The 15,580-nt window shown below is 36.9% G+C and overlaps 2 protein-coding genes across 2 annotated transcripts; both read left to right on the forward strand.

The window, feature by feature from the left end:
* The first annotated feature begins 777 nt into the window (after window positions 1-777).
* On the forward strand, window positions 778-5,912 carry LOC147551876 (Acyl transferase/acyl hydrolase/lysophospholipase superfamily protein). The gene is made up of 7 exons (XM_086664994.1): window positions 778-1,473; window positions 2,397-2,540; window positions 3,240-3,312; window positions 4,600-4,705; window positions 4,813-4,909; window positions 5,408-5,503; window positions 5,601-5,912. Exons 1-7 carry the CDS (start codon window positions 811-813, stop codon window positions 5,748-5,750), a joined length of 1,329 nt encoding a protein of 442 aa, XP_086521120.1. The 5' UTR covers window positions 778-810; the 3' UTR covers window positions 5,751-5,912.
* A 2,070-nt stretch (window positions 5,913-7,982) lies between these two features.
* On the forward strand, window positions 7,983-10,034 carry LOC147551877 (uncharacterized). The gene is made up of 4 exons (XM_086672223.1): window positions 7,983-8,048; window positions 8,443-8,545; window positions 8,621-8,682; window positions 9,511-10,034. The coding sequence occupies exons 2-4, from the start codon at window positions 8,526-8,528 to the stop codon at window positions 9,906-9,908; spliced, it is 480 nt and encodes a 159-aa protein (XP_086528349.1). The 5' UTR covers window positions 7,983-8,048; window positions 8,443-8,525; the 3' UTR covers window positions 9,909-10,034.
* Window positions 10,035-15,580: the final 5,546 nt, after the last annotated feature.

Below are 15,580 nucleotides of genomic sequence, written 5' to 3' on the forward strand. Positions count from 1 at the left end.
CTAAAAGCTAAAACAGGCTCGGGATGGATAGTCAAAGTGTATACTTGTTCTCTTGGACAATCTGATGGTAGGGCGCCTACAAAGTTTGCAATACAATCGAATTGAGGGGATTAAACAACTCCAACATGGGGCCTAACACAAAAAATGGGCGCCTATAGATACTTGTTTATGGAGTATGTCAAATGCAATTTTCTCTGTGTAAAGATAATTAATACAATTTTGTCTAAGAATAAGTGTTGCTTGACTTGTTCGAAGGCTTCATTACGTATTTAATTACCGACAAGCCAATTACCACATAAAATTGGTAAAGTTTTTATGACAGCATCAACCATACTTAACTAATAATCATGGACCCCTGTTTTGAAAAAATAAAGCCAATTACCACATAAAATTGATATAATTTTTACGACCCGATCAACCATATTTAACCTAGAAGACAAGAAGACTCAACCAACCTAGACAAACAGGATGGAGCAATAAAGAAGATAAACACATAGATGAAAGATATAATGAGAGAGTGACTCAATAACAACTACTTTTTATTTATAGGTAGTATTTAAAATAGGCACTCAAAGTCAATTAACTAGGTCACACTAGACTGTGAAAGTGGTTCGTGAGCGTAGTGGCGCCCGTAGAGGAGTAGATAGATAGAGTTGACTCTAATTTTCTTGTGCGTATTGGAGAACAATTAACGGATCAGATATTGCCACGTTGGATAATTAGGTAGACATATCATCAATTTCTATGGCTATGAAGCCAGCCACGTCAACCTGCTTAGTGTTTTATTTTAGAGTAGTAAAGATCTTGCGTATGCTCAGTAATTTGTGGAATAAAAAAATCAATTTGTCTCGGAAATCGAGGCTGGCCGTCGTCAGATATCGATCGGTGATGGCCAATTTGGGGTTTTTCCATCACCCCATCTGCCTTTCTTCACCATATCGGACCACCACCATCAACCACCACCACCACCACCACCACCGTTATGCCCCTCTTCGCCAAACCAAACTAACCTTCAAATTTTCTGCAAATTCCCAGCTGAAAGAAAACAATAATACTAATAATAATGCCAGAGAATCTCAACCTCCTACTCTTCCTACTGTATCAGAGAAGAAATCATTTGCTGTTGCTACAGGTGAACTTTTCATTGGTATTGCTTCCAGATTCATAAAGAGCAGAAACCCTAATATTAATGCTTATGGAGGAAATGATACTACTACACTTCTTCCAGCTGAATCGGAGATACTTAGAGATCCCACCGAGTATGTCTCCGGCCGGCTGAAGAGTGGTGTGGGAAGAATGGCGGAAGAGGCGGAATTTGTGATTGATCCTGTGTTATTGGAGCAGGATTTCAATGAGGAGAAGGATATGAAGAAGAAGTTGAGTAGCCCTGGTTTTAGTTTCTCAGCAGCTGGTCTTCTCTTTCCTTATCATCTTGGTGTTGCTAAGTTCCTCATTGAGAATGGATACATTAAGGTCACTCTTTACCTCCTTAATTTAATGAAAACTTGAATTTAGTCCATTTTTCATTTTCATAAACACCTTATATCTGCTTTAATATTTATTTGATGGTACACACAATGAGAACTGAATTTGTTGGTTCCTTCAACTAGTGATTGTAAGTTTTGTCATTGACTCTGTAGTGAGGATTTAGGTAGAAATGGGTTTATACAAATAAGCCCTAATTGAGGACATTGTCCTTTCTTGCACGTAGGTTACAACCTTGGTGCACTTTTGGGGTCTCACGTATCGAGTCTCTAGAAGAGAAGGATTGAGCACGAATGAAATAACTGCTGTTCTTGGTCATGTTCTCTTTGGCCTTTAGAGAAAGAATTGGAAGAGATATGTTTCTTGAAGGGTTGTGTATGGCATTGTTGCTTTGAATTGTTTTCCTTGCTACTTTGGTTAGATTGATTAGGAATGTTTTTGCCACAAAAATATATGACACTTGGTAAGGCAATCAATGTTATTCTAGATCTAGAGATTATTGCGTTTGGTGTGATATGACGAAAATTTGGAGTTGGCGGACAGAATCCAAACTTGCTTGCCCCATTTGACGGAACTCTAGTTGAAGCTGTGGATGATAACACCCCTTTGGAGCGGTCAGATACCGTTTATAACTTATAAGACCCTTACTGTAACCTCCCTACTAGTGAAGGTTTTGATGAGAATTTGCAATAGACATAGGCATTGGAGAAACTAAAACGTGTATATTGTCCCGCTCTGTGTAAGATTTTAAGGTTGAGAAATGGCAGTGTCATTGGTTGTTTGTTTCTAATAGGAGATGGCTGTTGATTATGAGGATGAAGGCTGGTTTAGAATTCTAGCCCAAAGTTTTATTTTAGTATGGTTATGGCTTGTTAAAGAAATTTACTCTTTTGTTCTTTATCATTGGACAGGAAACTACACCTTTAGCTGGTTCCTCAGCTGGTGCCATTGTCTGTGCAGTTATTGCATCTGGAAGTAGCATGCAAGAAGCCCTAGACGCTACCAAAATTTTGGCTGCAGATTGCCGGCTTAAAGGGACTGCGTTTCGCCTCGGGGTATGCATTTCCTACTGCAGGTTCTGTATTAGTATACTTTGTTCTGTGAAGGCTTGATTTTCTTATTTGAATTCATTACGCTGCAACTTACTAGTGTAACAAGCTACCGATTCGTGTTAACATAAAAATTGTAAGTTAGCAACATTGTTAAAATAAAAAGTACTAATAAACAAATATTGAGCGGAAAATTAGAAGAGCTTTTGTAGCTTTTTGATTAACATTCAGAAGTTTCACCCATGCCCATCAAATAAACTACACAAATTTTAAGATATCTATGTGGCTACAAAAGAAATAAAAAGTAGGTTGCTATAGTCCAAGCCTTTTTGTCATATTTATCCTGAACTAATTAGCCAGCAACCGTGTTTAACTAGGGTTATATATTTATTATTTTTTGATCATGTTGTCAATGCGCGAGAATGAGTACTACGTTGGTTTAGTACCTCTTCGGTGTATGCAGAGTATCTTATATGACATCTTATTCTGGTAGTCATGTGCCGGACTATCAATAAAATGAACCCTGCAGCCATTCTTAACAGAAGAAGAAATTCTTGTTCTGGTACAAAATTGAGTTAGCTTTAAATCACATCCCATGTTTATCTGTCTCTTGGTTGCTAGTAATTAGTTAGATGTAAAGATGAGTAGCTATCCTCATCTAAGGTTTGTCTGCATATTCATTGTCTCCATGGTTTCCACATGTAGGCTGTTCTAAGGGATGTTCTTGAAAAATTTCTGCCAGATGATGTTCATATTAGGTCAAATGGGAGAGTTCGTGGTAAGCATGTTATTTCCTTCAATTACTCTGTTAATGCATATTTATCAATATGAGCGACATTCCAGAATTCCGGTCCAGTCCAAACTGAATTGGGTGTGTCTTGATCGGGAATCCAAATTATGTTTGGATTTGCTAGAAAATCATCAAACTGACAAATAGTGAATTGAATTTTAAGAAATCCTGCAGTTTTAAGCCCGATTAACAGCTTTTACCAAGAGACTTGACACACTTTTAGGTTTTATAGTCGCATTTATGCATCAGTTGTTTTCTACTGTTTGCCACAAGGAATGCTATAGGTAGGCATTGCCACTCTACTGCTTTTTTCTTTTTTATAAGTTGAACATGTATTTATATGTTATGGCTGTGCCTGTGAGTTGATCCAAGATTCCAAACTGGATTATTAGTTTTCGCTGGGCAACATATTCCAATATTTTTCTCGTAGATAATTTTTTTTTTTTTGAGAAGTGTAGATAATTTTATTAATACCAGGTAATCGCATGGATGGGATCGAACTCTTAATACATAATTTACAGAAGTTCTTTAAAACAAGGCTGTCGGCCGTCTTATATGTGTGTTAAATTTCTCAAACAAAACTTGTGTCTAGGTCGAACAGATCACTACTAAAAGTATAACATTGATCTTTTCTTTTGAGATCGATACTCAAAGCTAGTCCTGTTTATACTCCTAGGTCAGTATTAAACTCTGGATTTTGACAGTATGCTTCTTAGTCCAATCCATCGGAGAACTCGTGATTATCAAGGCTTAAGAATGATTGTTCTTCGTACAGTTCCCACTGATAAAAGTAACTGAAGTTACTACCTACTTGTACCTCCTCAGGGAGGCATGTTTAGTCTTACTAGTACTAACAAGATATTACCGCATAAGAGCAATTCATGTTTTGGTTAATGTGAAGTGTGAACTACAAAGTGGACTCAAAAACAAGAATTTGTAATGGTACTTGTAACATTATGTATTAGTAGACACCAAGGTTATTGTCTCGGAAGAATAGACATTCAAGCTCAGTCCTAACTCCCAGATACAACAATCTTCATTTGCCGTTCTCTGTATAACTGGCCCATTACGTCAGATTTTGGCCCATGCTAGTAACAAAGTTTCCTCGAAATTCAAATTTATAGAGGGATGTGTAATGTGTAACAAAATATATCAAATGTCTATAGGTATAACAAAATATATCAAATGTCTATAGGTATAACATGGAAGAGCCACAGGACAACAACAATCAACCTCCATATGCATGTATACTAAAATTACTTCGGTTTTCTGTAGTTGCTGTAACCCAGATTCTATGGAGGCCTAGGAGTTTACTGATTGATCAGTTTGACTCCAAAGAGGATCTCATTAATGCAGTTTTCACATCTTCCTTCATCCCTGGGTATGTAACAACGGCTACAATTTTTGTTTATCTGTCAAATGCTTTTGTAAAACTGGCTTCTCTCATTACTATCAAACGGGGAAGATATTAAGTTGAAGTTGGTGCAGGTACTTAGCACCAAGGCCTGCTACACTTTTTCGTAACCGACTCTGCGTAGACGGTGGTCTGACATTATTTATGCCACCTACATCAGCTGCTAAAACGGTACATTCTTTTGAATTTATTTTGATGCATTGCATGTTAAGTTCCCTTGGTCTTTTACAACTTCATAAACACATGTATGGATTTATGACCCATACTTGTAGTCACTAAATGGTTTTAAAAAGAGAAAAAGGAATGTGTTTACCGAGAATTGAAAAATAGGCAAGATAAAGTCAGTTCGCAAGTTTCATATGCGAATGAATCAGGACTGGGTTTTGCTCATGAAAATCAGAAACGAAAAAAAGCTATGTAACAATTTAGCAAAGGGCTTTGCTCATGAAAATCAGGACAGGGCTTTGCACAGGACAGGATCTTGCTCATGAAAATCAGAAATGACAAAAGCGATGGATATTAAGTTGTGTTATAGATTATAATTTACCATGAATGAGAAACAATAACGTCAAGCGAAGAAAAATCAGTTTTTCATCTTTATTCTTATAAAAAAATTAGATAATATTTTGTTCTTATATTACTTGGGGTGGTTAATGGTTTGGCTTGCAGGTTCGTGTTTGTGCTTTCCCAACTGTTAGACTGGGTTTGCAAGGGATTGGAATTAGTCCAGACTGCAACCCGGAGAATAGAGCTACTCCTCGGGAGGTAATCCTCTTAGCTCTTCCATTCCATCTATTGTGATGTTCCATGATTTAACTTCAAAACTCCTCTAATTTATTTTGAAATGTCTGACGAATTCCAGCTTTTTAAGTGGGCACTTGAGCCTGCAGATGATGATGTTCTTGACAGACTCTTCGAGCTTGGATATTTGGATGCAGCAGTCTGGGCTGAGCAGAATCAAGTTAACGAAGCAGTTGAAGATATTAGTTCTACTGCCGATCTTTTGAACTAATGATTTCATTTCTTATATGGTTCTAAATGAAGCATTAGTTCATGATTGACTTGAACTTGGATAAAATTTCTTTAGAAGGATCATATTAAGATGAATTATAACTATATGTATAAGTTAAAACCGAAAAGATAGAAAAAGAAAAGAATAGGGTAAGAATTTAAATTGTAGTTTTCAGGTTGATTTTTTTGTGTTGGAATTAGAGAATGTCTTGGTGGACAAAACATCTGATTCCACCAATTTTACGTATAGAGATTATGCAATTATGTCCTTGTTTCCGTTGAAAGTTATTTTTCTCAGTTTACTTCTTAGGAAAGTTCTGTAGGCTGGGTTGGGATTCCCAAATTTAATTTAAATGTGAGAGTTCGGACGGGAGACTCCCAGCCCCAAAATATTGCCATTAGCAGTATTGGAGTGGGTTCCCTATTTAAAGAGGATCCACCCCAATGGGAGAGGGGGGTTCACCCCAATCTATCTTCCATCCCTCTCTATTTCTCTCTCCAACTATCCCTCTATCTTCTCTTTAATCATCTTCTCTAGCGATCTATCTTATATCTATCAATCTATCTTTCTTAACTCACTTCAATGGCTAGTCCAGACCCCGAATATGATAACAAAAGTTGTTTAGATTTGTTAAATAATTGTCCTGAAGTCGGTTTATCGAATGATGGGATCGAAAAGATTTTTGATTTTAATGAAACGCCGAACTCATCAATTTCTGCTAAGCTTTGTGCTAATGTAAATCATACTGTGTTTGTTAATGGTTATTTACGTATCGCCACCGATGCGATTATCAGAAATGATAAGAAATGAGGTACTTTTTGGAATAAAATTGCCAAACACTTCAATGAACGTACAAACCAAAATCATATTCCGAAGAGTCTTAAATGTCGTTAGAGCAAGAGTAATAAGCAATGCTCGAAGTTTTGTGGTCATTTGACATTGTTGCAAAGAAACCCAAGATGCGGAGAAAATGATAATGATCGGGTAATACTCATGAAATTACATTTTTTAGGTAAGTTTCTTTATTTTTTAGTTTTGACAACATTATAAATTTTAATCTTTTTTATTTTGCAGTTAAAGTTTGCACATGAATAGTTGAAGTTTGCACATGAATTGTTTAAAACAAAACAATGGCGACAAAGCTTTTAAGTTTGAACATTATTAGAAAACTAGATAAATCTTTTTAACTAAAGTCCAAATTTTTTAGGGAGTTTTGGCCAAATTCTCCTCTTTCACAATCTCAAATGTTCATCAAATTTATCTCAATCTTTATCTAACAAAAGAAAACCTTCTGTCCACTAAAACGAAAATAAAGAATAATTACTAAAATTCTCGGGTTTTTAAATGTTCTTTACATAGATCCTCACCTTTATTTAATAATTACTAAAACCCCCGGGTTTTGTTAGATTTAACGGAAAAAATCGGTTAGTGCTTGTGAATTTACTGCTGCCCAGTGCCCATAGGCTAGGGGTGGGAATCGGTCCGGACCGGTCGGTATCGGACTCTAACTTCATCGAACCGGTCGACTCGGACATAAACTTTTGGTGACCACCTATTTACTCGGGCGGACTCGGACGGTCACTCTCAAGAATTCTTTGTCCATTGACCGTCCAAGACCGTTTATTTTACCGGTCCAGTCGGACACCGGACGGTCTCGGTCCGGACTTTCCAATAAATGTACTTAATTCAGAACTTTATTTTTATTACCACAAACAAAATTACTTACAAATGAAGATGTTTAGCCAAGAAATCAAAAGTAAATATAAAAAAGAAAAAAACAGTCGATCATCATTTGACAAGATATAATTAAGCCATGCACTAATGTTTGGTCTTCCAGAGGACTATATGACTATAGCCAACGATCATCATATATTCATATGTCTATAAAATTCAACGGTCAACTTCTAAAAATGAGGACAGTTTGGTCGGTCAACCTATTCGGTCACTCGTACCGGTCGGTTAGCGGTCGGTCCTTCGACATAGAATTTTGACCGTGACCGTCCGTCAATTCTTTCGGGCCGGTCGGACACTGACCGTTATGACCATCGGGTGTCCATGGACACTTTTTATCTCGGTCGAACGGGTCGGATAGCGGTCTTCCGGATCTTTTTCCCACCCCTACCATAGGCTAATTCTCCTTGATTTTTTGTTTACAAAAAATGGGGCGCCTTCGATTGAAATGAGCGGTGCTTATATCATCCACTCCTTTCTCCCTCCGCAATCCCCGCCCTAAATCAAGAACGAAGGAAAACGATGAAGGCATTTCTCTCTCTAACGATTGCCGATTCGAACTACCAGGTACTCCCTCCCTCCATATCTCTCTCTCTCGTACTCCATCGAACTACCCTTAACTCGAACTAGGGTTCTTCAAATTAGGGTGAAGTCTGTTTAGAACTTCTGCAATTTCGAGTTAGTCTCTCTCTCTAGCGATTGCCAATTGGAACTACCAGGTACTCTCTCTCTCTCTTGTACTCCATTAGAACTTCTGCAATTTTAGGATTCTTCGAATTAGGGTAATTTCTGTTTAGAACTTCTACAATTTCGAGCTAAGGTAATTAGTCTGAAATTTCTCCAACTAGGGTTCCTCGAATTTGTAATTAGTCTCTGTTTAGAGCTACCACTGACTTAATTTGTCTGAAATTTACCATTAATTTGTTCCATTTTTTGATTTGTCTGAAATGCTCCATTTTAGTTGATGAGTTTGGAGCTTTCATACTGCATTTGACCTCCTCCATTTTAGTTAATGTGTTGAAATACGGCTTCGTCGACGACATTATGAGCTCGATAAACAAAATGTAAGTTTCTTTATTGATATTTGATGTATGGTTTATTCTTGTTTGAGGATGTTTATTAACATACATGACTAACAGGGCCCCAATTGGGGGTAAGGGTACTCGTAAACGAACGGCTGAAACACCTCCACCACCACCAAGTAATGGATTTTGTTCCCCTTCTCCAATTTCATAATAGTTTGTTTTGTGAGATTGTCTTTGTCTTATAAAAGGTCATATTTTCATTCCAGATATTCTTTCCTCGAGGCCGTTTGATTTAGTTTTGCCTTTTACAAACAAACATATGTATAGAAGTCCATATAATATGAAATTGAGAATTGAGAAAGTAACGAGTGCCTTCCATGGCCAACAACATCAAATGGTGAGAGGTAGTTGTTAGATGGATCAAGAGGTTGGAGAGCTTGAGCCCCAACAGCGTATTTTGCTGATACTATTTTACCATTGCACGAACCTCTTGGAAACCTCAGTCCTTCCTCACAGACACCCCCACTAGAGTAGGAGTTCGACTCATTCCATCTATAAGCACTAGTAGGATCATAAGAAAAACTCGGATGCATAGGATCGATACCTGTGTCTATGATTCCTATAACTATTCCCTCCCCAGCATTTCTATCTCCTCCTTGACTCCATACTCCTGTAGGCAGTCCAAGGTATTTAGGACTGTAAGTTGTCATCAACTTAGAAGTCATGTCATAGAACTAAATCAATTGATAAACTGACATTTCTATCTTGGATTATTTAAATTTGCCCCATCATAAATGTGTAATTGAAGATCAACACTTTTTGTCAGCTAAGTTACGTTGTCTAATGTTAGATTGAACTTACCTCCTTCGGTTTTTCTTCTCACCATTTTTAAATCGTTCTTCATTTTCTTTTTTCTCTCGCCTCTTTCTTTATTTTGTTATTTTCTGTTTGAGGACCTTTATTACTCGAGATTCTAAGATGTTGTCTTTTCTTAGCAAACTTAGAAAGTGTTCAAGATGCAAGGAGACTGATCATAATGTCAAGAGCTGTCAAGGGGGGTACTGTTGGAAGTAACTCAAAAAAGTGTAAAACTGCCGTAGTAGGGAATTCTTCACAAGTTGGAGAGTCTGCAACTCCAACTCCATCTGCACATCATACTTCACAATCACGAAAAACAGGTAGTCCTACTCCTAGAGCAACATCACCACCACATTCTCTTAATGAATTACCATCATTACGGGCAGCAACAACAACATCACGAGCATCAAGTAGCAAATCATTGCCCAAAGCAGCTGACAAGGATAAAGGTAAGGCAAAAACGTCTAGGCATGGCACTCAAGTGTCTGTTAATCAGACCATAACAGGAGATGCGGGGTTCAACAACTTTACATTTAACTTTTAGTTTTTTGTCGAATGGATGTTAGTTTTTTGTGGAGTTGATGTTAGTTTTTTGTCAAATTGATGTTAGGTTTTTGTGGAATGGATGTTAGTTTAATGGTTGGAATGGATGCTAGTTTAATGGTTGGAATGGTATGTAATTCATTGGGAAATGATAGAGTGACTTAGAAATTGGTACTTAGAGGGAGACATATTTCCTCATTTAGAAACAAAAGCGGTCCCTACCGTAGTCAAACTTTGCAAAAACTTTGTCTTTTAGTGATTCCATATCAGCTGGGCATTAAAATGCCCAAAAAATTGGGCACTCTAGCATCTCCCTAATTCATTTGGGTGCTTCTAAAGGCACCAGGCCAAAAGGCTGTTAGCATCCATCTTTGTTAGCACCAGACCCAACCGCTCCTTTCTTTATTAGCACCAACCAACTATGTAGGCACAACTCCCTTCTCAGTTAACCCTAACCCCTACATTTATCTCTCACAAAATCTGAACCAAATTGGGAATTCTGAATTTTCTCTCTCTAAGCTTTCAAAACCAACTATGTACCACCAACAACACAAGCATGGTCTTTCTCGAAGATTTTACCTGAGTTAGGGGCCGTAAGTACTGCAACAAAGTTTATCTGCATCCATTGAGTAGTTTTTTGAATTCTCTCTTCTGTTGCAATTTCTAGTGACGAAGAAAAACTGATAGAATATGAAAAACTGATAGAATTGAAGTCCTTATCCGATCCACACAAATAAGCTAGTGAGAAGAAAAATTAATTGGGATTCCTTTTTGTTTTTGGAAGAAGAAGATGGAAGAAGTAAACGAAGGTGAACATCACCCACATTAAAAACCGGTGCTTATAAAAAACTTGGGTCAATGGCTATTGACCCGAACCGATAAAATTTCCGGATACTAACAGCCTTTTGGTTTGATGCCTTTAGAAGCACCCACCTAATTCATTCTTGTGAAACATCTTCTTTTTTTAATACGAACACACATACACATAAGAACTACAACTACAAAAAACATAAAATGAAAATTACAAATACAAGAAACATAGCAACTACAATAGACATCACACGTCATTAAGACCTAAATTTAAGTTTTTGTACAACTCCTTCGCATATATCATCCAACGTGGTACTTAATTTTAATTTGCTTTTCTTCGCTATAACATCGGACAACCAAATGAACTTGTCACATTCTAGACATTTTAAAAATGGGATGCCATTGTTGGGAACTTTCTGTGAAATCAACAACTTGATCTTACCTTTACATTCGTTTTTATCACATGGATATAAATTCTAAGGACAATTCTTGAGAAACTGGTTTTGTTCTCAACAACCATGACAACCACTTTGAAATATTGATTTTCTTGACGAAGAAGTATTTTTTAAGTTCATTATCGAACCATCAAAATCTACCGCATTCCGGAAATTAGCAAGTAAAGTTTTTTTCACTAAATGAATTAGGTTTGCAGGATACCATCACTTTCATAATTCCATTGCAATTGTCATTTGTGCATCTTGAATTCATCCATGAACAATCAAACACTGAATGTCCGTATTGATCGCAAAGTTGACAAATAACCTAAACATGGTAAAAATTGAAAAATCATAATCATATAAATAAATTGAAAAAACTAAAGTAAAAAAACTACCTCTTGTTATGATATTGCATTTTGATACACATTTGATGAACTTGAAGAAGCCATTAAATAAATGCCACGTTATAGTTGTTGATGGTAGGGGTGAAGTTTTTAGGGTAGTTTCATGGGTTTGAATAGAAAAAATAATGCTCAAAAAGGAGTAAAAAAATGATAAAAAAACGGTCATAATTTGGTGTCATCTTGTCCCTTCATTTTGAAAACCTAGTGTAAAACGAAAATCTGTTAGTAAAGGTGGTGTAAAATGTAAATCTTTTACTAAAGGTGATGTAAAACGTAAGGGGGGCAAGAAAATTATATTTAAAATTTAAAGTTAAATCTAACGGAACATGAGGATTTTAGTAATTATTAAATAAAGATGAAGATTTATGTAAAGAACATTTAAAAACCTGGAGATTCCAGTAATTCTACATTTCTACGGCGCCACTGCCTTTAACAACAAAGCACGTTGCTAATGAAACTTCCCCTCTTCTCATCAGTTGGTTCGAAAGGCGCCTCTTATTATTGTTGCATTAGCCCCGTATGAATGTTACCTGGGCGGCGTTTATACATGAATTCGTTAGCCGTGACAGGGCGCCTTATAGAGCTACCCTTGGCAAGAAGTAACATAATTATGATTTCTGAAACATCCTTTCCTTTCACAGGAAGAAACCAAAAAAAGAAACATGAATTACTCCTTGCAGAGAGGGAAGATGCAGAATTTGCTTCCGGGTATCTCAGAAGCAGGGCCGTGCTTGGGGGCGTGCGGGCAGGGCGCCCGCACTGGGCCCCCAAACACAAAGGGCCCACTTTTTATTTATTATAGATGCCAGTAGTATAAGAATGACAGATATCTAGTCTAAACAAAACAAATAGCTAGCATAATTGGTCAGTGGAGCTGCGTTTCATGTGGTAGACGCGGGTTCGAGTCCCACAGGCCGCAGCTCCCATTTTTATTTGTTTTCTTGGTTAAGATCTATAGCCCCTTGTTATTGTGTTTGACACCAATTTGAGTAAAAAATTGAAAATTCTCTCTGTAATTTGGGCGCCTTAAACTGTGTTCGGCATTCTTTTTGTAATTGGGCTAATCAAGCTCCCATTTTTGTTTGTTTTCTTGGTTAGGATCTATAGGCCCTTGCTATTGTGTTTGGCACCGATTTGGGTACAAAATTGAAAATTCACTCTGTAATTGGGTGCCTTAAACAACTATAAGGGAAAGGGACTCTATAATAATTAGGTGCATTGATACGTAATCAAGATAGAATAAATAAATCTGTGATCGGTGATTGTGAATTCTTAGACTAGATTTCCAATAGAAAAAAGAACTTTAAAATAATATTTTTTCTTACGACTACTTTCTTCAAAATGCTATTGTATTCATTTATGATTTCATCTATCGACTAATGAATTATCTTGTATTTGTTTATTTTTTTTGTAATTTTTTATTACACGAAGGGCCCATGTTCAAATTTCGCACAGGGCCCCCTGATTCTCAGGCACGGCCCTGCACAGAAGCCACTCCTTTTTCTTCTCTCCAGAAGCACACTTACTGGAAGCTCTCTCTCTCTCTCTCATGATGCTTCATCCACCACCACTACCACTTCACCTTCGTGGACGTAGTAGTACTAGTTCAGAATTTGATGGAAGTCGGTGGGTTGTGCTCCAACCATCATCTACTTATGACAACAACGACCACTACCCTAGTGGTTTTCGAACTACCAATAATGACGAAGATGTGGTGTATCCGGTGTCTCGGCTGCCTAGTGGTGTTGATCTTAGGAATTACTTTGTTGGACAAGGACTAAACCTGTTAATAGACGAACTTACTCAGAATGATAGACCTGGTCCTCCTCCAGCTCCTACTTCATCCATTGATGCAATTCCAACTGTGAAGATCACTCGTGACCATTTAAACACCAATGACTCTAATAGTCTCCTGTCTGTAAAGAGGATTTCGAACTTGGTCTTGATGTCAGAGAAATGCCTTGCAAACATGTCTATCATTCTGACTGCATTGTTCCTTGGTTGAGAATTCACAATTCTTGCCCTGTTTGTCGAATTGAGTTGCCTTCTTCCTTCTCCAATCATAACATCCATCCTCATCAAAATATGGATGATAACAATGCTACTTGTAGGTCTTTTCTTCGTGCTGAAGAAGAAGGGGTTAGGAATCGTCGTGGTTCGAGGTGGACTCGTTTATGCCCTTCTCGGCCGAGGTATGAGGACTCTACCGCTGAAAACGACACTTCTACTCGTTGGGGTAAACATATCAATTGTCCAATTTTTTTTTAATCTTATCAATTTAGTGTTTATTTTTTCGCTTGACTGATTAGTTGAATTTTGATTTATGTATGTGGACCTTCTAACTATTTCTATTAAGTATTCGTTGAGAAAGCATGTCTTGTCTCGCACAAGACCTATCGGGAGCGAATTTATATCTAGACTAGGCCATGAGTCAGACTCAAGGTCGACCTCGTGAGGGTTAAAAAGTTAGGACTTAGGAATGCCCAATCCGAAGCCTGATTTGCTAATTACGCAGGTCAGTCTTTCCACTCATAACTACGCGTACGGGGTGAGAAGTTAGGATTTAGGAATAACCAACCCGATGCCTGATTTGTTGATTAAGTAGGTCAATCTCAATGATTTTGGGTATATGGTCCTAACAGTACAACTTTAAGGGGAAAATGACTTTTTGAGTTGAAAATATTATTAAAATAACTAAAAAAACCTGCATCTTTCTCTGTTAACTAAAAGTTCCCGGAATATCATGGGTAATGATATATAAAGTTCAAAATAATATACATAATTATCAATCAGGTCATTTTCTAATTTTTTCCTTCCTAAATTACCCTTTCCCATTAAACTTTCCCACTCTACAAAAACCAGAAATATTAGGGCTTTTTCAACTTTTTCTCTATTCTTCTTCTTCTTTGATGCATCTTCTTCTTCTTCATCAATCATTGATTTTTTGTTTTTAAGATGAAAGTTATAATTTAGAAAGAAGATAATCAGAATCATGGACGTTTTTACCGATCATAACTCTTCAGTGAAATCGATTTATTAGGTTCCTCATCACCTCATGAACTCGTTCTCTGTTCACCATCTGTGAAATAAGTTTCTCTCTGATTCAAACCCTAGGTGTTTCTCTCTCTACTGCTCACCTTTCAGTTTCAATCTCCCCAGCTTCTCCTACATTCCCACTAGGTTAGTAAACTGTAGAGCACACCTTCTCTCTGGAAAAAAGCAAACATTTTGCCCTATTTACATATCAATTTTATGCTTGTTTCAGTTTTTGTGGTAGAGGTGATAATAGTTTGATGTGATCTTGATGGATCAAGAGACAAAGGCAACAAAGAAGAACAAGAAATAGACTTGCAAAAGTTATACTTACATATTTCACTGTTGTGTTACTACTGATAAAGGAAATTTTGAATTGTTACTTGTTAAAGATTTAGTTTTTTTGAAGTGAAATTGATGTTTTGTGATGATAGGGTTTTTACTTTTTTGAAAAAAAATTCCTTTTATCTTGCTTGACTTATGGATTTATAGTTGGAGGGGAGGGTTCAGGGGAGTAGAATTCCCATTCTCACCATTATTGATTATACCACCTGTTTTCATTAAGTTGTTACCTTTATCACTCTTAGATATATCTTTCATCCTTGGGCTATGTTCCTTATTATGGAATTCAGTTTCCAATTGAAGTATGTCTTTAGGAATTGAGATTTTCTTCTACGAAAGGTCGAACGAACGAGAGAAAATTTTATTAATAGAATACACTTTTTTTTCTGATTGTCTTTGATGTTCTACTTCTTAGTCTTCTTCGAATCTTCTTCTTATTCAATTTTTCTTCTTCTTCTCCAATAACATTTTAGAACCAGATCCAAATTGCAGCTATAAACTTGTGTAAGTTCAGTTTGCAAAACGCAAGTTGAAACTGAGTTCGCAATATTGCAAATGCGAATTCGATTGCAAAAGAAATAATGCAAACTCAGTTTGCAGAACGCGAATTCAGTTTGCAGAACGCGAATTCAGTTTGCAAAACGCGA

Source organism: Eschscholzia californica, unplaced genomic scaffold (assembly GCF_041429995.1).
Source record: "Eschscholzia californica isolate CP2 unplaced genomic scaffold, dmEscCali1.0.p SCAF_3, whole genome shotgun sequence".
Lineage (NCBI taxonomy): Eukaryota > Viridiplantae > Streptophyta > Magnoliopsida > Ranunculales > Papaveraceae > Eschscholzia > Eschscholzia californica.

Coding starts and splice junctions, on each gene's coding strand:
- LOC147551877 (XM_086672223.1), top strand. CDS start 8,526: ATGAGCTCGATAAACAAAAT. Junction 8,546..8,620: donor ATGAGCTCGATAAACAAAAT/GTAAGTTTCTTT, acceptor CATGACTAACAG/GGCCCCAATTGGGGGTAAGG. Junction 8,683..9,510: donor AACACCTCCACCACCACCAA/GTAATGGATTTT, acceptor TAGCAAACTTAG/AAAGTGTTCAAGATGCAAGG.
- LOC147551876 (XM_086664994.1), top strand. CDS start 811: ATGCTCAGTAATTTGTGGAATAAAAAAATCAATTTGTCTCGGAAATCG. Junction 3,313..4,599: donor GTCAAATGGGAGAGTTCGTG/GTAAGCATGTTA, acceptor GGTTTTCTGTAG/TTGCTGTAACCCAGATTCTA. Junction 4,910..5,407: donor CTACATCAGCTGCTAAAACG/GTACATTCTTTT, acceptor TTTGGCTTGCAG/GTTCGTGTTTGTGCTTTCCC.